Consider the following 20,606-nt stretch of genomic DNA (forward strand, 5'->3'; position numbering starts at 1 on the left):
CAGATTGACTGTAGTGGTCGTTTTGAGCTATGCTAGAAAAAGTGGTTTTAAATTAAAGTACAGTGAGGCTTTTTTGTCTCAAATTGTGCTTCAGTTGGATTCAAGTGTCCTTCAGTGGTGTTACTGTCGAAACTTTGTTGTTTATATTCTGTTTTCACTACTTGTTTGTTTCACTACTTCAGCGTCTAAAGATGGTGTCCATAAAGAAATGTACGTCAGTGGCATGGAGGACTTTTGTATGAAAGTCTAGCGCTGTCTTGGATTTTTCGCAATGGATATGTTGTGGAAACTGCTATATGTATGCACCGAAAAATGTGAAAGATCTGTGAACCGTTAGGGTAAATGAAAAGAATGAAAACATTAATGTATGTGAAAAGTGTCTAGATAGATTAGAAAGATTAGGAATGGAAGCAAATGTCAGGACCGTATCAGAAGAGCTTCGGCAGGTGTTCATGAAAATGAAAATTGACCTTCATTTCCTGCAAAAGGAATTGGAAGTGCTCAGTAAGGAGGTTCAGGATATTAGGACTGAGTTAAATGTGTTGAATAGAGAAATTAGGACTATGGAGATTACTTTAGCTGAAGTAACTAGAACAGGTTTAAGTAAGGGAGAGACTTTAGTGAATGATGAAGTAATGAATAGTATAGAATACGGTTATTGAAGTAGTTATTGAAGTAATGAATAGAATGAATACGGTTATTGAAGAACACACTAACATCCAGAGATAAAGAGGTTATTATTCCCCTTTATAAGGCATTGATACTTCCACATTTGGATTACTGTGCTCAAGTCTAGTCACCTGTATTCCTTGGAGATGAGGAGGTTGTGGAGAGGGTTCAGAGGAGAGTGACTAAGTTGGTGAGTGATGTAAAAAATGCCTCCCTACATTGATAGATTGAGAGCTTGTGGATTACAGAGGTTGGTTGGTTGATAGGCAGAGAAGAGATTTACAGAAGAGTTTATCTATAAATGAATTCAAGAAGAAGTATGATAGATATTGTTTTGATAGCTTGAGTCTCCCATAACGAGTCTACTAATTCCATGGAGATACCCGTAATAATAATAATAACAACAATAATATATCCATGCAGCTGCACATTATCATCCTTCACAAAAAATAAGTATTATCAAAAGCCTTGTGCAATGAGCACACACAATTTATTCTTCTGAGTCTCTTCTATTAGAAGAATTAAATAAAATAAAATTTATTCTGTTACTTAATTGGATACAGAAAATAAGTGAACATGCCATAATATTTTTTACAAAATAAACATATATTAAACTTAATTTACTGTAATGCTTTTATCTTTTGGCCTGGTTGGCCGAGTGGTTAGCGTATCCGCTTTCCAGCCAAAAGGCTGCGGGTTCGAATCCCGCCGTTGGCATTGATGTTTGTGATTGTCTTTGAAAATACCGGTGGTGGTGGTTGGCGGTAGATAGCGTTGGCGTAGATGATGAAAGTAGTTGTAGTGGTGGAGATGGAGAGTTGTAGAGTAGGTGCCCTCGATCGATGAGTCTTTGGACTCCCTGGAGGTGTCATGTAATAATAATAATAACTTACCTAGAAGTAAGTAACATGTTATACATTACTAGTTTTAAGTGGAGTCACCTCAAAAGCATGGATTTTGCATATCAAAGTGAAAAAAAAATTACAAGTAATAAATATTTTAATTTTTCTCTTTTTTATTCTCCTCTCCTTATTTCAGTTACCAGATGGCAGCTAGTTTAAGTGATACTGTTAGCACAATTGCAACGAAAGCAGCAGTAAGTCTTCTTACAAATGAAATAGAAAATAGTGATTATAATCAAACCCTTAAGTCAGAAGAAGAACTCGAAGAAACTGAGGCAATTTTACAAAGTTTAGAAGGAAAATATCTTATTGTGGATATAGGTGCCAATTTGACAAATAAGAAATATTCTAGAGATGTTGATGGTGTGGTACAGCGTGCAAATGATGCAGGTGAGCGTTTATATATCTTAATTCATCACCTTGTTTTCAGCATCTAGTTAAAAATTTAGTTTCAGTAATTAGACTTTCATACGTTAATATATTTTGCTGTGTAAGTTAAGGATAGAATAATAAAGCAGCATAATTATTAACTGTTTTGAACAGGGATTTCACATACCGACCAAAATGGATCAAATGTATGAATCATTTTGTTATTTTTCAAGGATATAAGCATGAGCAGTTTGTCTTTTATCATGTAATTACATACTGCCATTAATCCATCAATGATAATTGTAGAGCCATAAATCAATTAACTGAATGGAGTAACCTTTGAATTCATTAAAAGTATACTGTTTTACTTGGAATTTTTCTGTATCAGAAATTGTCTTTCAATATTTTGCTTTAATTTTTTTTTGCAAGAGATATTAAAACGATTTGCGCATGACATGAAACCAATTTTAGCAATAAATTTATTTTTGCACTGGAAAGAGATACTTTATATAAGTTCTTCATTTTACTAAAAATAATGCAGAAGTTATATTTCATCAATTTTCAAATGTTTGCATTGAAAATTATCATTACATATTTATTAAAAAATTATGGTTTCAATTTTATATTGAAAATAAATTATTTGGATAATTTTTTCTTCTTTCCTTGCAAAATTCCAATATATCACTTGGTGTTATGCTTACTATTTAGGATATGTTGTTCTGTCTCTATGGATAATCAATTATTTTAAGGGAACATGTATAGTAGACATATTTATAAGTACTTATAATGGCTTACACGTGTAGAAGAAATATAAAATTTTATTCAAAAACTCTGATATACAGGTAACCCTCGTATAACGCAGTACGTATACAACGTGGTTTCGATATAACGCGGTCTACAAATTGTAGTAACCCTTGTTGAACGCAAAACCGCGTTCAACAAAGGTTATACAACGCGATTTCGATATAAGACAGTCTAGAAACTGTAGTAGCCCTTTATCTTTTCATATATTTTTCAACGCGCGACTTAAAAATGAAATTTTATCTTCGTTAAATTTGCGTCTGCCCGTATCGTGCATGTAGTTATAAGTAGCGAATTTATTAGGGAAAATACCCCTTAGCGTGCATGTACGTCAATTATTTACTGTATAAAGTATTTATTGTTGAAAATTGTCTTTGTTTTCTGCAAGGAAAGCGCATTAAAAATCATAAATGTGTTAATCTCAAGCTGAGCACTTTATTTTTTGGTGAGTTACATACAATATCTAATGCTTTTTTTTTTTTTTTTTTAATGTAAAAAAAATATTTTTATAGTAATGGCCATTTAGAGCGCTTTTGAGATATGGTTGAAAACGAAATTAGTGAATTAAATGGAGAAATAGATTTAAATGAAGACGAACTGGTACAATTAATAGATGACGTTGAACCAAATGGCGGATGAAGTTCTACCGAAGATTCTGATTGTAATGAATCCGTTAAAGAATTCAGTTTAAAGAAATTAGCAGAAGGATTGGACTTGGCAAGAAAGTTATTTTATGGATAATGATCGCTCAATGGAGCGCTCCAGAAAATTCACGAGACAATTGGATATTTGTTTAGCTTCGTATTATGAACTTAATAAAAAATTGCAGTATAGTAGTAAGCAAGGTCTTATAACTGCCTTCTTGATAACTAAACCAGGCGAAGTATGCAATGAGAATTATACAAATGATGTCCAAGAGATTTCAAGTGATGATGACGTCTGGCCACTCGTAAATAAAGAACATCTACAAAATGTTAGTTTTGAAGAGAGTGATGATGATTAAAATATGCAGTTTATTTTATTTTGCCTAAAACATTTATGTATTATGTGCACTGAAGTTTACGTACAATTTATAATTTTTTATAATTTTATACTATGTATTTGTTTCATAGTTTGTTTTCTTAACTTACATGAATTACCTCAATTAAATAAAAAAAATTTTTTGTTGTATATGTTATTGTTTATATAATCTTAAAAAAAAAAAAGATTTCGGAACCTAATTCTACTTTTTCTATGTGATCTGAGTCTCGCATAACGCGATTTATATAACGCTACATTTTTGTGGAACCTGACATCCGTGTTATAAAGGGTTACCTGTATATCACCCAGTGTAACATGGATATCACTATAGAGAAAGACCAGTAACTACATTCAGAACATTAATCACAAGAATGAGTCATGTAGCACATCTTACTCATTTCTCAGTTGCAGATAAGTTGACAGGATTACACTGTTATAGCTCAAAGAAACAATTGTAAAAGTTTGTGCACATAAATATATATATGTGTGTGTGTGTGTGTGTGTGTGTGTGTGTGTGTGTGTGTGTGTGTGTGTGTGTGTGTGTGTGTGTGTGATCATAGGCTTTTACTCAGTTGTTGTGATACATTTTAAAACTTAGATTTAATGAATTAAAAAACCAAGATAACTTATAAAGATTTTAATGAGAATAATACATCTAGTTTCGGCTTATAACAGCCTTCCTCAGGTATTCATAAAGGAAAAGAACAGTAATAAATATTGAAGTATCTTAAAAAAAAAAAAAAAAACCCTGGAAATTACAGGTAAAAAATTGCCACACATAATTGATACATAAAAAAATGTATTTTTTCAAGTTGTTCTAACAGGCATACTATTGTTAGAACAACTTGGATACTCTGAAAAAACAATTAAGAAATTTCTTCTGGATCCTCCTAGGCAGTGCACAACAGAAATTATTAATTTTAAAAGTAGCATCTCCATTCCATACATTAGCACAGTCTCTAAAAAATTAGCTAAAGTCGTTAAAAAATATAATATCAGGAAGTTCTTCACCACACTTCCTAAAATCCGTTCTCTAATCAGACATCCAAAGCCTACTCATCACAACCTAAAATATCGAGGTGTATATAAATTATGGTGCGATTGCAATATCCCTTATTTTGGAGAAACTAACAAATCTATTGAACAACATATAGGAGCATAAGAGAGACATCTCTTACAAAAGATCTCATGCAACTGCGTTATCCAGTCATGTTCTTTTTTCAAATAATCCTAATGATGATCAACAAAGCCACTCCGTTTGCTGGGATAGATCAGAAAATATTTTTCGCTGTGATGATGAGTTTGAGAGAAAAATTGTAGAATCAAGGGAAATCCTGCTGAACCCTGTCCACTTAAACAACAATTTGAGTTATAACATCCCAGATAGCCATGCTGCAGTTATTCAATATTGGTGTTCATGTGAGCCTGCACACACACTTGCAATAAACAATGGCATGCCTGTTAGAACAACTTGAAAAAATACGTTTTTTATGTATCAGTTATGTGTGGCAATTTTTTATCTGTAATTTCCAGTTTTTTTTTTAAGATACTTCAATGTTTATTACTATTCTTTTCCTTTATGAATACCTGAGGAAGGCTGTTATAAGCCAAAACTAGTTATATTATTCTCATTAAAATCTTGATAAGTTATCTTGGTTTTTTAAGTCATTAAATCTAAGTTTTAAAATATATATATATATCAGGGGTGAATGCTGGTCTTGAAATTCACGCTTGCTCTTATCATCATTCAGGGAGTGAGAGGTGTGATTGAAGTCTGATTAGCGGAATAATGAATTACTGACCATTTAAAACTATATATTTAGAAATTTATGTACATTTAATCATACAAATGCAACATTATTTTACAAATGATATTCTATCTTTTTCAATTTGGCTACTTGAATACAAATTCTACCCTACAGTTCTTCTTTATGAACTGGTCAATAACATCGTCATAAAAAGTTGGGTGTAACTTAATTTTCCCAAGCAACACGCACACTTGTAAAGGCTGGCTGAAGCTCGCTGGCTAGAGCTACTTTGACTGCGTATGGCCTGTGTTTAAGACGACATGAAGGGAGTGGAAATGGCTACACACACGCATAAAATCACAGTGTTGTAGCGAGGACCTGGAAGCTCCTACAACCGAGCAAGCTAAGGTAGCTTTGACTAGACGAGCAGCAAGCATCGGCCTTTAATACACAACACAAAGCTCAATTATTGACGTACAAGCTTAATACGTCTTCTGTCTACAAAAATAAAAGCCTAAATGGAATGCTTATAAATGCATGCATTTATTAACAAATAAATGTAACTTCTTTCACAATTAATGCCGGCTTGGTTGGCCGAGTGGTTAGCGTATCCACTCTCCAGCCAAAAGGCTGCGGGCTCGAATCACGCCGTGGGCATGGATGTTTGTGAATTGTCTGTGAAAATGATAGTGGTGATGGTGGACAGTACATGGTGTTGGTCTAGATGAGGTGGTTTGTGGATGAGGTTGAGTGGTGGAAACGGAGAGTTGTAAAGTAGATGCCCTTCCTCGATGAGTCTTAGGTTATTTGATATAATGAATATCAAATTGAATATTATCATCATCCTCCTTCATTCTATCCACTCTGTTCTTTTGGAACAATCTTCCTATGCTGTGTTTCCCACTGAGTGCAATCTCTCTCTAACTCTTTAAGAATGAAACATATCAATAGATTACTTCTTTCTCTATAAACAGTTACCCACACATGGTACTGTTGTGCTGTAGGTCCTGTGACCTTTCATGTATGGGGCCAACATTTAAAAAAAAAAAAAACCTCATCTGCAACTGAAACATGATTGAGCACATGCTACATGATTCATTCTTATAATTCATGGTTTAAATGTAGTTGTTGGTCTTCCTCCCTGATGATGTCTATATTTCATTGGATGAAATATATCAGGGTTTTTGAATAAAATTCTATATTTTTTATTTTACATGTGTAAGCCATATTAAATGTCTACAAACAAATGGATAATGATGTAAAGTGTTCTCTCATACTGACTCCCTAGACTAATTAGATGTGTTACATAATTATAATTAAATTGCATTACTTGCTTTCTGATTGTGAGACTTTTTTTTAAAAAAATTTCACAGAATTATATACAGTAATATTTCAGAATAACTTTCAGGCTTTCATTTTTTGTAGGATGCTCATTTCATTAAGCATTGGCTAATAATATGCAATACTTAATTGCAGTAAATATGTATAAGATAAAGTCAGAACCATATCATACATGTAGATTAAAAGTTTATGCTTAGTTTTAAAGAATTCTAGTTACATCCACTTTTCTATGATAACTACCGTTTCTCTAAATTTCTAATGGTTTAAAATTTTCCATGTGAGTATCCAAAATATGTTATAGTAATATGCCATTTATTCAATTGCAGTATGTATCATACTTTACTTTGAACTCATTCACAGTCATGGCACCTACAACAGACCCTGGCATCCTATTCCACTTATTCACCACTCTCCAAGCAAAAAATCTAGTCCTTATCCTTACATCCTTGCTCAGTTTTCAAGTTCCCAATTTCCTAGTTTTCCCACCACCACCACACATGTTCTGAAATATGTTCTCTGTATATAACTCCCTTTAGTATTTTGTATGTCTGAATTATATAATCCCATTTCCTGTCACTCAATTTCTGTAATCCACAAATCTTCAACTTATCCTCATAAGGTTCATTCTATAGGCCTGACACCATCTTGGTCACTCACTCTGGATCCTCTTCACCTCCTCATCACTAAGAAACCCAGGTGACCAGATCTGTGTTCAGTAGTCAAGATGGGGTCTTATCAAAGCTCTATAAAGAGGTATAATAACCTGCTTGTCTCTACTCATCAGGGTATTCTTCAGTAAAACAAGTAATCTGATGAGCTGCTTTAGCCACTTTTGCAATATGCCCTCTGAACTTTGATTCCCTATCCACTAACACTTTCAAACTGACATCCATTCTCCTTTGCCCATATACCAGTATTCATCACTAGTTTAACTACTAGCTTTTTGGGCTAGTTTAGCCTTTGAATTAACATGATTATAAAATAATTGTTTTGTTTGTGTATATTTTTGTATTAAGAAAGGCAATTATATTTAATATTTATGAAAACAGAATGCTTCTGAATATCATTCATTAAAATGAATATAATTTACTACAGTTTTTTCCCTTTTATGTAAAATTCAAACATATGGTTTGCTGTGCTTATAGTTAGATAACCATTGTTGTTATTATTCATTCCATTTTTATGAACAAATTATGTCATATTGCATTACTTTCCTTCAATTTGTGAGACTTTTATTTAAAATATCACAGGTTTATATATCATGGAAACCTCAGCCTTTCAGTTTTAGTTTAAAAATGCAACACGTTTTGTCTAATTTTATATTAGTTTGAAATTTTTTCCATGAGTATTTCACATTTGAGTATTAGAAATTCGATACTTCATTTTACAGTTTCAAGAAGATAAATAAAATAATACTGTTGTGTCTACTAAAGCAGGTGTTTTTAAAACCAGATTATTCATTTGTAATGTGATTATTCTAGCCACTACATTCCCTGACTTCTGGGACTGGCATCAATTGTTTAGGGAAAAGCAAACAGCTGAAATTATTCTAATTTTTAGAAATCAGTTTCCTTTTATATTTTACCTATACAAAAAATCATTTGTCATAAAAGTTTTCCATGTTACTGTTTTTAATAAAAAAAAAAAGTCTCACATCATTATTACTGCTGCTGGTTACCATTTGTGAAATAAGCTGTGTCTTAGAAATACTACACAACAGTGCTCTCTGAGCATTTGCTATAGGCTGAGAGCTAACTGAGATTACTCAGCACTGTTGAGAAAGGAAAGAAAAAAAGGACACATCCCAGAAGGAGCACTAAAGAGACAAAGCAATAGTCTGTTATACATCAGAATTTTCTTGTTTCTTTTTCATCCTGTGATTGATTAGCAGACATTCTAAACAGAAAATGTTGATATTTCTTTTAAGCTGTTAAACTGATGCATTGTTTTTGTGAGAATTAATTTTGCCTAATCATTCCCATAAAACGCATAGTTTATGATTCCTAATTTATAATAATAATAATTCTTATTTTTACACAGGCAACTCCATGTAGTCTATAAGCTTATCGAGGGAACCCCCAAATGTTATGCTAAGCACTATCCAATATTTGCACAATTATCTATTATACTTCAGTTTGAACCCCTTCACAGTCATGGCACCTACAATAAAACCTGGCATCCTGTTCCACTTATTCACCACCCTCCAAGCAAAAAATCTTTATTCTCACACCCTTCCTTATCACACCCTTGCTCAATTTCCAAGGATGGCTCCTAGTTTCCCTTCCCACCACCAGACCTGTTCTGAAAAATGTCTTTTGTATCATTCCTGTAAAAACCTTTCATAATTTGTATATCTCAATCATTCCCACTTTTCCACTTGTTAGCCAATTTCTCTAACCACAAATCTTTAACCTAACCTCATAAGTTGCATTCCATAGACCTGCCACCATCTTGGTCGCTTGTTTCTGGATCCTCTCCATCTCCTCATCCTCAATAACCCAGGTGACCAAATCTGACACAGTGTCAAATGGTGTGGTATCCAGGTCTTATAAAGAGGTATAGTAATTTTTCCCTCAAATCATTTCCTGTAATGTTAATGCACAAATTGAATTGTAGTGGCTTAAATACATAGCCCTGCAGCATTCCACTAGTCACAGGCCTTCTACTGGACTCTGCTCCATAATAAACTGCTGTCTGTATCTCTCCATCAACAACCCTCTTATCCACATCGCTCATTTCATATCCATCTTCATGTGCTGGAATTTATCAGAATGCCATGCAGTATCTTGTCAAAAGCCTTTGCAAAGTTCAGCAGTATCACCATATATATCCATTACTTTTATTATACTGGTATCTCCATGGAGTCAGAAGACTCATAGTGGGAGACCCCACACTAGGTTCCTTTATACACACAATGCCTATCATAACTTTCTTTAAACTTGTTCACTGTCAGAGCACTCACAACTAATTCTAGCAATTAATTCCACTCATTTACCACACTCTAAGCAAAATATCTAGTCTGCACACACTTACAAAGTTTCTGGCAGTTATACTTAATTTTATATCGGTTATAAGGTTCTATTATGTCTCCTCTTTTCCGTGACCAAAGTCTGTGCACAGTAGTCAAGATGTAGCTGAATCAGAGCTTTATAAAGATGGATAATAACCTCCTGTCTTGACTTGTTAGTATGTTTGTCAACTTCCAAGTCATTCTTTCAGCTATTTTACCATCTTTTGTAATATGCCTTCTGAACTTCATCTCTCTGTCCACCATTAGTATCAAGTCCCTAGATTCATTAATTTCTTGTAGTCCAGTATCATCAATATGATACACTACATGTAACCTTTTCAACCCTAAGTTTCAACCTTGCATTTTGCAACAGCAAATTGACAATCATTATCCTTTGTCCACAATGCCAATTTATTTAAATAATCCTTCAGTATATCTACATCACTTTATCAACTATTGCCCTCCCCAGTATTGCAACATCAGTAACCTACTCAATATTCCTCCTTAAATCTTTTCCTTTATCATAAATATACAAATTAAAGAGTAGTGGCCATAGCACAGAACCCTGAGGTACTCCACTAGTCACCCTCATTCTCCTAGATTCCACTCTCCATATATTACTCTCTGCTGTCTGTCAACCACCCCACATCCCTTTCCATGCTACTAGCTTCATATCCCTTCCCATTTGCTCGAGCTTTTTAATAGTTTTCGTGCGATATTCTGTCAGGTGCATTTGCAAAGTCCAGCAGTATCATGGTCTAGCTATTTCTCTTATCTAATTTTGCTGTCACTCAATTATAAAAATGTGAGTAAATTACTAAGGCAGGACCCATCTTTTACAAAGCCGTGCCACCACAATAGAGTATCATATTCCTATCCATCCATTCATTCCTGAATTTTACCTTTAACCAACTTTTCAAATACTTCAACCTCCTACTGCTAAGATATTAACTGGTCTGTAATTTGTTACTTCTGTGTTGGAGCCAACTTTGTATAATGGAACTATCTATCTTATCCTCTTTCCACTCCCTTTGGAACCTGCTAGAGTTGAGACGTACATTGAAAACTTCATCAGAGGTATTGCCAGTTCTCTTGCACACTTGCGTAACACATGGATTGATATGCCATCCAGTCTCAGTAATGGTTTCACGTTGATATTTTTCATTGCGTTGAGCCTCCTGTTCATCTGTCTCAATTCAAACATCAGTCTCTGTCACAGCAACTACAAAGAGGTGATTACACGAGAACCCTGACTGGATTCGTTCCAACAGAAAGCTCTGATATGCATGACCCAAATTATCCACACAATCTATCATACTTCAACCTTTTAACAGACAATGTGCTAACACCTTACTCTGGCAACCCATTCCATTCATTCACAACTCTCCAAGTGAAACATTTAGTCCCTACTAACCACAATTTTACTCAACTTTCAGGGATAACTTCTTGTTCTTCCCCTTCTAGCCAAGTGCTGAAACATTTCTTCATCAATCCTGTAAAACACTTTAAGTAACTTAAATGTTTCTATCATATCCCCTCCTTTTTGCCTATCAACCAACTTCTGAAGTCCAGACACCCTCAATCTATCCTCATAAGGAATGTTCCACAGACCACTCACCTTTAAATCTTCTACATCACTTCCACACCCAGGAAACAAGACAAGGTGTTATAAAGAGGAATAACAACTTCCTAATCTCTACTTGTTAGTGTGTTCTTCAATAGCCAACTAATCTTATGTACTACCTTAGCAATATGTTCTCTAAACTTCAACTCTGTCTACCACCACTCCTAAATCCCTAGCTTTATCTATTTCCTGGAATACAGTTCCATCGATGTGGTATGCAGCTTGTAATATATCTCAAAATGCATAACTTTACATTTCTCCACATTAAACTGACACCCATTATCTTTTGTCCATATTGGCAAATTATTTAAATCATACTTCAAGCTCTCCACATCTCCTTTTTTGTATCATCATCAACAAACAACTGAATATTCCTTTCAGGCTATTTCCTATATCATTTATATGCAAATTAAACTGTCATGGACCTAGCACTTAACCCTGCAGCACACCACTAGTCACTAGTTTTCACCTGGATTCTGCTCCTCTGTGTGTGTGTGTGTGTGTGTGTGTGTGTGTGTGTCACTTTTTGATATCTTTCCAGTATCCACATAACCAATGCCATATCCATCCCCATTTGTTCTCATTTGCATAACAGAATTCCATGTATTATTCAAATGCCTTTGCAAAATCCACAGAATCATTGTGTAGCCATTTCCCTTTTCCATCTCAGATGTTACTCCATTATAAAAAGTTAGTAAATTACTAAGGCATGATTGACCCTTCACAAAGCTATGTTGCCCTCAGAGTATCACAATCCTATCCACTCATTCCTCAGTTTTCTTTTTTATCAACTTTTCCAGTACTTTTATCACCATGCCTGAGATACTGATTGGTTTATAATTTGCCGCTGCAGTCTTAGAACCTCCCTTATGGGAATTTTCCCTCTTTCACTCCCTTGGAACTCTACCAGAGCTGAGACTTAAATTAAAGACACTAGTAAGAGGTATTGCCAGTTCCCTTGCACATTCCTGCAAAACTTGAGCTGATCTAATCTCATAGCTGTATTAACATTGAGATTCTGCAATACCCAAAGAACTCAAGTTTATTCACCTCAGTTCCATATTAGTCTGTCACATATATCACAACATTAACCTCACTTTTATGATATATCCTTGCAAGTGGTTACTCAGTAACTCCACTGTTTTATCTGCTTCTGTCATCTCGTCTTGACCAATAGCACTTATTAAGGTTATTCTTTCATAGCCATTCTTCCTCTTACTTGTCACATAGCGAAAGAACTCTTTGGATTTTCTCTGGACTAGTTTCTTCTCGTAATCTGATTTTGACTTTTTTACCATGCTAGTCACCCTTATGCATGATATTTGTACTGTTCATGAGTTTGCTGGTGACCTTTCTCCTTATATAGCCTCCTCAGCATTTTCTTTTTCTGAAGCTCATGCTTAATGATGTTACCTGATTAACGCTACTTACCATAGATATGCAGTTTAATGTAGCTTCCTCTTAACTATCTTCCTCCTCACTCCTGTTCCCATTCACTCAGTCTATTCAAGTCAAGACCGCATGGTTACTTTCCTCAATCGGAGGCAATGTGGCCATCTTAGTTATGGATATCTCTTCTGATCCTATAATCAAGTCCAATACTTTTGCACCTTGAATTCCCTCCATCACATGCTGCCTCACGTAATAATTTCTCAGTAGGTGTATAAATTCCATTTCCTCCCTGCCATTTGATCTCTCTTCTTTCCAATCTATATCTCCATAGTTGAATTCCCCCAATAATGATCACTTGAGCTGCACTCATTGTGCTAATTTGCTGATGCATGTCTTCTAGATCAGTGCTTCCCAAACTTCTGGATGTCAGGGCCCCCTTTGCAAAAATTAAAATATTTCACGGCCCCCCTCGAAACAAAATTGTAATAGAGAGATATATTATTATAATATTTATTGTATTTATATTCAATACAAAACATACACAGCGAATATTGCAAAAATCAAATGCATATATTACATTTTTTGCCTCTTACCGTTTGGTTCTGAAGACGATACGGTCTGTTCTGGTAAAATATGAAATACTGTCCTTTTTTTGAGTCTGTTTCTGCTTCTTCTGGTTGTTCGCAGGAATTTGTTTTTATTTTTTATCAGCCACTTATCCATCTCAGGGTTAAACGTAGAATAGATCAAATAATATCACCACTTACCGATACTGGCACACCACAGACTGATAACATGAAATTAGTGAATATTACCTGAATAAGGGAATCTCCGGACCAGGAACATTTTTCTCTTTTGTGACTTTTCTCCCTTTACGGTAATTAAGCCTAATGCGAAACAGACAGCAAAGGCAGGTTATTAAAACGTGCATATGATTGGTGCGGTATTAACAAAAGATCGCGCAACCGAAAGATAAAAGCATAGCTGACAATTGAGTTGAAATGCTAACTCTCTTCAACCGAATTCCATATGTGAAACTGCCATAACATTCATTATATATATATATATATATATATATATATATATATATTACTTAGTTTTAACACTTTTACGAATTTTAACACATTCGGTTGAATTTTATTACTTAGTTTTAATACTTTTACGAATTTTAACACGTTCGGTTGAATTTTATTGCTGCCTTGGGAAATCGAACTCACACACATCTAATTAATAACAGTAGTTTTTAGTTAGAAACTGTGTTTGCCCATGCAACATATGGTTTTGTTTCAGTCTATACAGCATAGGTTCTGTATGAGGGGACATGTGATTCATTAATTAGTGTGTTTTTATCCCAGTTGTCCCTAATTGCACTATTTGTTGAGAAATATATTACACAGACTCCTCATACCTTATTCACTGGCATAATAAAAGTACTTATTTTTATTGCCTCTGCAGTATAGTGGCTGTTAGGGAGGGTGTTGTTTACCACTGCAAGCGAGTTACTATCTCCCCACAAGTTCATGTGGGGAGATAGTAACATGAAAAAAAGCTTGTTTAAGCTTTTTTTCATGTGTGAAGTATATGCGAAACTTTTATTGGTAACAGAAAACTAGCTCGGATGACAGTGATAATATGAAACGAGTTTTGATATGTATATAAAGTCAATATCAACAGTCCCTGATTACGAACGCGTGATGAAAGGGACAGGAAGATTTGGAGCTTTCCTGGAGAGCATTCAAAGTAAATACAATTAACCACTGCTTTGAAATGAAACATATGAATAAGCAATATTTACTAATATTCATTAAGCGCCGAAATACGCGGGAAGCAAAGTTTGTGAACCAACACCAATGTGAATTTTTGCATTAAAATATAAAAAATAACAAAAAAGAAATAACAAATAATAAAAGTTAAATACGTTTCTTTTAAAATAAAAAAATCTACTTAGTCTTAAAACATTTTAAATTTGTTTTCATTATTTCACAGCCCCCCTCAACAAGGGAGTGAGAAGCAGGTTTTTTGCATGGAGAGTTGAACAATATCTTTTCATTATCAACTGCACATTGCTAATTGCATTTCTGTACAATAATTTTAAGTTTCATTTTGTTTATTTTTGTGTGTTACTTTAAAATACTAGATGTAAGTAACAAAAAAAACTTGGCAATATGATTTATGTTACATTACCTAGAATTTATTGTGGTGTAATTTAGCTTATTGACCCCTTAGAGAAAGTGGTTTCCAACTTTTCTAATTCTTGACCCATCCATAATATAGCACATTATAATATGCTATAGCTTTCTCAATTTCTTGAGTGCATTTGCCATTAATTAAAACAAAAAACAAAAAAAACTACAAAGAGATGCTTTTTTTTTAATTTAAAAATTTAAATGAAATTGGTAGTTTAAGTTGCCTCTAAAATAATATCAGTTAGTTAGTTGCTATAACCGATGCTTTTATGTTGTGTTTTTTTAGCCATGGTTTGCAGCCACTTGATTCTTCTGATTTGTTGTCGTCCATGGTTATTGAATGTATCGTTGCTGCACTCTGATCTTTTGCATAGATCTACAAACATTTTCCATTTTTTTTAAATAATAAAGGTGATACTAGTCATGTTCCAGTTATTTCACTTCCAAGGAATTACATCCAAGGAATTACATGTATTGAAATTAACTGAAAGATAACAGTAACCTCAGGTGCTAAAGGTGTGAGGCACCACTCTGTAAGTATTACCAGTACCTGTCTAGGGGGTACTTACATTTTCTTTGCAGTAAGTTATAAAAAACTTCTTTTTTGATGAAGAAATGATTTTGGAAATATTAACGTAATTATCCACCATAAATCACTTTAGCAAATAAATATTATTGCCAAATCATATCTCTGTGAAACACCATTATTTTCTCCTTTTGGGAAGAATGTTAAGTTTACTGGTGGTTGCTTCTAACATGAGGCAACAGTTCTTAGTCTGCAATGTACTTACTCTTCTTTACTCTACTGCATCTTGCTATTGAAATATAATTTCAGTTTATAAAATGTTAAATTTCACATATTTTGTTTGTTTTATAATTTTTTTTTAAAAAAAGAATTCCCTGATCTGATATACATACATCCCATAACTTAGTCATTCTTATCTGAGGAAATATTTCCTAATCAGTCCCTGTGCAGTGAGTTGGTAAGGCATTGCAGCCAGGTTCACAGCTTCCTAAAGGATTCTGTTCTCATTTTCTTACTTTTCTAGTGAGTTCTTTTGTGAAATGCAGTTCATCTGTGTAAGTCAGAAAGGATAGTAAGCTTGGCGCTATTCTTTTCACATGCAGAGAAGGAACATTAAAGTTAGTCCTTACTGTAGGATTTTAGTTGTGAAGTCTTTCAAGCAGTCTATATGGATTCTGCTCAAAATTTTTAAGTATTTACATGAATTTGTTATGTTCACTTATTTAAACTGAATTAAATATTATTCATTCAATATTAGTCATAATTTTTAACAATTTATATTAAAAATTTACACAAGCAAGTAAATACAGTTTAATTTTTATTTATTATTATTTTTTATTTCTGGCAGCTTGGACTACAGTAAGTCAAATTCATTTTGTAATTGTCTTTCTGTGTAATATTTTTTTAAAATATTTCAACTATAATAATTGAAACAGATGCTAAGTCTAGTTATTGCCACATTTTTATTAAAGGACAAGATTTTTTTTTTTTCTCATGGTTTTGTTTTACTAGATTTGTTGATCTGATGCTTATATTCTCATTTTTGACTGCTAGCGATAGGACTAGTTTTTTTGAAATCACATTTATTGGTTTACTAGAAGATTTATAAATAGAAGATCACAGTAGATTCACAATGTCTTCACATTTCTTCCCTCTTTCTTTTGTCATTCTCAAGGGATGGTATTAACATAAATTAAAGATGCCAAGAGATTATATTCTTGGTTTAATCCTTTATCCAAGCGTAAGCAAACAAAGTTTGCACCTGAACTATTTTCAGGTGCCAAAAGGTGTCGCACCTTATTATTAAAATACTCTGGATTAGATATAATTTGGCTACTTGTATATGGAAATATGACTTCTGCATTACTTCAACCTTGGTATCACCTCTGGGTCTGGCTCCCATTGATAAGACCTCGATAAAGGTCAAAACCAGTCTGGGTAGTGACCCTTCCCATAATGCATAGCACTAAACATGTCCAAAAGGATATGTGCTTTGTATTATGGGATACTAAGGCGAGTGATGTGAAGTCATTAGCTTCCTTATACAAGTTGCCCAGTCCTGAAAATAGCTCAGGCATAAACTTTGCTTGCTTACACTTGGATATAAGGATTAAACCAAAAAATATAATTTCTTGGCATCTTTAATTTATAGTGTAACCAAGTGGAAATCCTTCCAAGGATGATATTAACAGTATATCCATGTGGAAAATTCAGTTGTCCAAAGCTATTTTTTAATTAATAGAAAAGCATCCAGTGCAAGTCTTTAGTATTCTCTAATTAAAACTGAATAACAGCTGTTACATTTGGCATGAAAATCAGCATTAAAAAGACCAAAACAATGAAAATATGCAGGAACATAGAAAACTTCAACTCATTCTCAATGGAGAACCTATAGAACAAAAAAAAATATTTCTGCTATTTAGGCACAATCCTTAATGGAGGTGGCAAAATTAAATATGGAAATAGAAAACAGAATAACCAAAGTTGGTATGATGGAGAACTATTTGAATAAATTTATATGGAATAAGAGAGAAATTAGCCAAAACATTAAACTAGCTATATACAAGACAGTGTTCAACCAGTTTTAAGTTATGCATCTGAGAGTTAGATTAGAAGTATAGCACTTGATCAAAGATTGGAGATCACAGATGTGAGAGTTCTGAGGCATGTGCACAGATGACATCAATGGCAAAATCATATATTAAAAGTGAAAATATTAGGAAGGAACTTGACATTGTTAGCATGGTCAAAATGTGTTAACAGAGCTAATCTAAGATGGTATAGGTATTTAAACAGAACAGAGAAGAAAGGTTAACAAAACAGGTGTTTCATGCCAAGATGACAGCAAAGCACCAAGATCTAGGTGGATTGAATAAGTGAGAAATGCTCTAGTGAAATATTAAATTTTGACAATATTGTTGTGCTTACAAGTAATAGAATAATTTGGAGGAAAATTGTTAAGAGATTGCAATAATGTCAACTTAATCATATAGTACTGTCATAGTATTCCATACACCTCCTTAAATATCATGAGAAAAGAAGCATAATTAAGTATATTCATATCACATTGTGCAAGAGCTATGCATATTGTTAAACACTAGGATAATAAATGTAAATGATGACCTCATACAGAAATTTGCATGATATGTAGCTCAGACCCCTGCCTGCATGCTTGGACCTTGGACATTATCTATGTGTCATTTTCATCACTATGTGACACTATCATATGTGTCACTTTCTTTTCTATAAACTATTGATGACTCTCAGACTTGCTTGTCTAGTGACTGAGATATTTTTCTTAAATATTATCTGTTGAAATAAAAGTGTATATGAAGATCAGACAATCTATTTGAAAATAATTCTAAATAAATGATCTACAATGATCAGCATTCATTATATTAAAAATTATGGAGATCTGTTATGTTGGAGTAATAACTTCAATAAAAAAACAAAATAATTACCTAATGTATCAACTTTCATCTTGAGATCATATTCTGAAGCATGCACGCACGCAAGCATGTGCGTGCACACACACACACACAAAACTACACAACAGTTAAAACAGTATGCCCAGCTATTACTACCTGGTCAAACATCAACCATATTAGCTTGACATCTGGTGAAAAAACATCAAATCTAGAGGCCTGTTTTATTTTTATTTCATTTATTTCTTTTTCAGGGATCAAGGATCTTCGATTTGTTTATCTCATCAGAGAATAGCATACGAGATGTGTGGGGGGGGGGGGGGAGCATGAACAATATACTTGTTTTTGGGATGTCAAATCTTCCTACAGTTGGTCAAAATGACCATCAAGTGATAACTTAGGTGGTAACTACCCATATAAGCATTCTGAGAAAGGAATACCTGTGGAACTATAAGGCTGGTGATTATAACAAAGTCAAGAGTTGGTTTGCAGCTATATCATGAAATGAGGAATTTGGGAACGAAATCAGGTGTTGCTTTAGAAGAAGGTATTATGGAGTCAGCATGTGATGAGTGGTAATAATCAGTTGCACGAGGAGTACATAGAGCATGTGAGAAAGGTGACATGCTTGACAGCAAAAGTGCAGCAGCAGCAAAAGTTCATTCGGGACAAAAAATCCTTAGATTGCCATATGGCAAGCTGATCATTAAATTGGAACAGATAGGGTTAGGTAGTATACTAGTGTGTTAGATTGGTTAATTGGCTGTCTAATAGGTATCAACAAGTTGTGTATGGGGAAGTGATATCCAAGAATAGGAAAGTCGCTATTGGTGTGCCTCAACTGTCTGTTTTGGGGCCATTGCTGTTTAACTGTTAAGTTAATGATGTTGGGAAAGGTTTACTAGTGATATAAAGTTGGAAAGAACTCTGAATAATATAACAGATGTTGTAGCTTTGCAAGGACTTGGATAGATAGGGTGAAAGAGCAAGAAAGTGGAGTTAATTAGTTCGGTATTGCAAAGTGTAAATTTTTAAAATGTGGGAAGCAAAGATGGGATGCAGAGTTTAAGATTAATAGATATCTTATAGGAGGTGAAGTGATGGCAGATAGGGACCTAAAATTTATGGATATTTCTCTAAAATTGCAAGGACAGCATAGAGTATTATGGCAGTGATGTGGAGGACATTAATGTGTAGAAGTAAGGATGATATGATTCCATTGTACAAGACTTTGATCACACATGTGGATTACTTACTGTGCACAGATTTGGTCATCTGGTTTTCAAAAGGATGAAGGAGGAAAGACTACAGTGACAACTGACTAAGGTGGTATGAAGTCAGATCAAGGAATGTAGATTGCAGGATAGCATACGAGGGGCGGGGGCATGAACAAGACATAAAATTGATAAGGGGTTATTATGAGACTAATGTGGATGAGATTTTTCATAAAATGAGTAGAGACGGTCAGAGAACAATTGTAGAAGCTGTATAAGGAAGGAGTGAGCAGGGGTGTGAAGTAAGTCTTTGTGTGGAGAGGTCATTGGAATGCATTTTCTGAAAGCATTGTGAGTGCAGACAGACAGACAGCGAATACATTTAATACGTACCTCCTATGACAAGTCTCTGACTTCTTGGAGGTCTGATGAATAATTTATATAGCTGGAGATCACTTTCATCATATTATTTTCTAATTAAAAATACTGGTGATTGCTAGCATCATTATTTGAAGCCTAATCAGTAATTACATGCAGAGGTTTTTACTGTCAAAATATTGTGTAGTCTTAATTTGTGACCTGTTTGAAAAAGAAGTTATGTGAGTCAAATGTACAAGGGTGGTCTGAAAAGCTCTTGGCCTCGACCACAGATGGCAACACTATCGGCAAATTTTTTTTTTCTAAGTTGGTACATCTGTCATAAGCATCCATGTGAAATTGCAAGGCATCTATCAAGTAGTTTGTTTTATACAGTTGTCTAAAGCAAAAGTGTTGTCTGTATCCCTTGAAATGGATAAAATTTAGTATCGTGCGGTTATAAAATTCTTTGTACAAGAAGGTTTAATGCCAAAAGAAATTTATTTGAAGTTCATAAAAGTTT

General features: G+C 34.0%; 1 protein-coding gene across 3 annotated transcripts in view; it reads left to right on the forward strand.

Annotated features, from left to right (window-relative positions):
• Positions 1-20,606, forward strand: part of LOC150093876 (uncharacterized) — a 106,946-nt gene that overhangs the window by 39,186 nt on the left and 47,154 nt on the right. For all 3 annotated transcript variants that reach the window (XM_090412661.1, XM_090412662.1, XM_090412659.1), the window contains exon 2: positions 1,708-1,961. In XM_090412661.1, coding sequence (XP_090268787.1) covers positions 1,715-1,961 — 247 coding nt within the window. In that variant the 5' untranslated portion in view covers positions 1,708-1,714. The remainder of the gene's footprint in view (positions 1-1,707; positions 1,962-20,606) is intronic.

The sequence above is a fragment of the Typopeltis vanoorti genome, chromosome 23 (assembly GCF_054136105.1).
Source record: "Typopeltis vanoorti isolate ZY-2024b chromosome 23, IOZ_Tvanoo_1.0, whole genome shotgun sequence".
In the NCBI taxonomy this organism is placed as follows: Eukaryota; Metazoa; Arthropoda; class Arachnida; order Uropygi; family Thelyphonidae; genus Typopeltis; species Typopeltis vanoorti.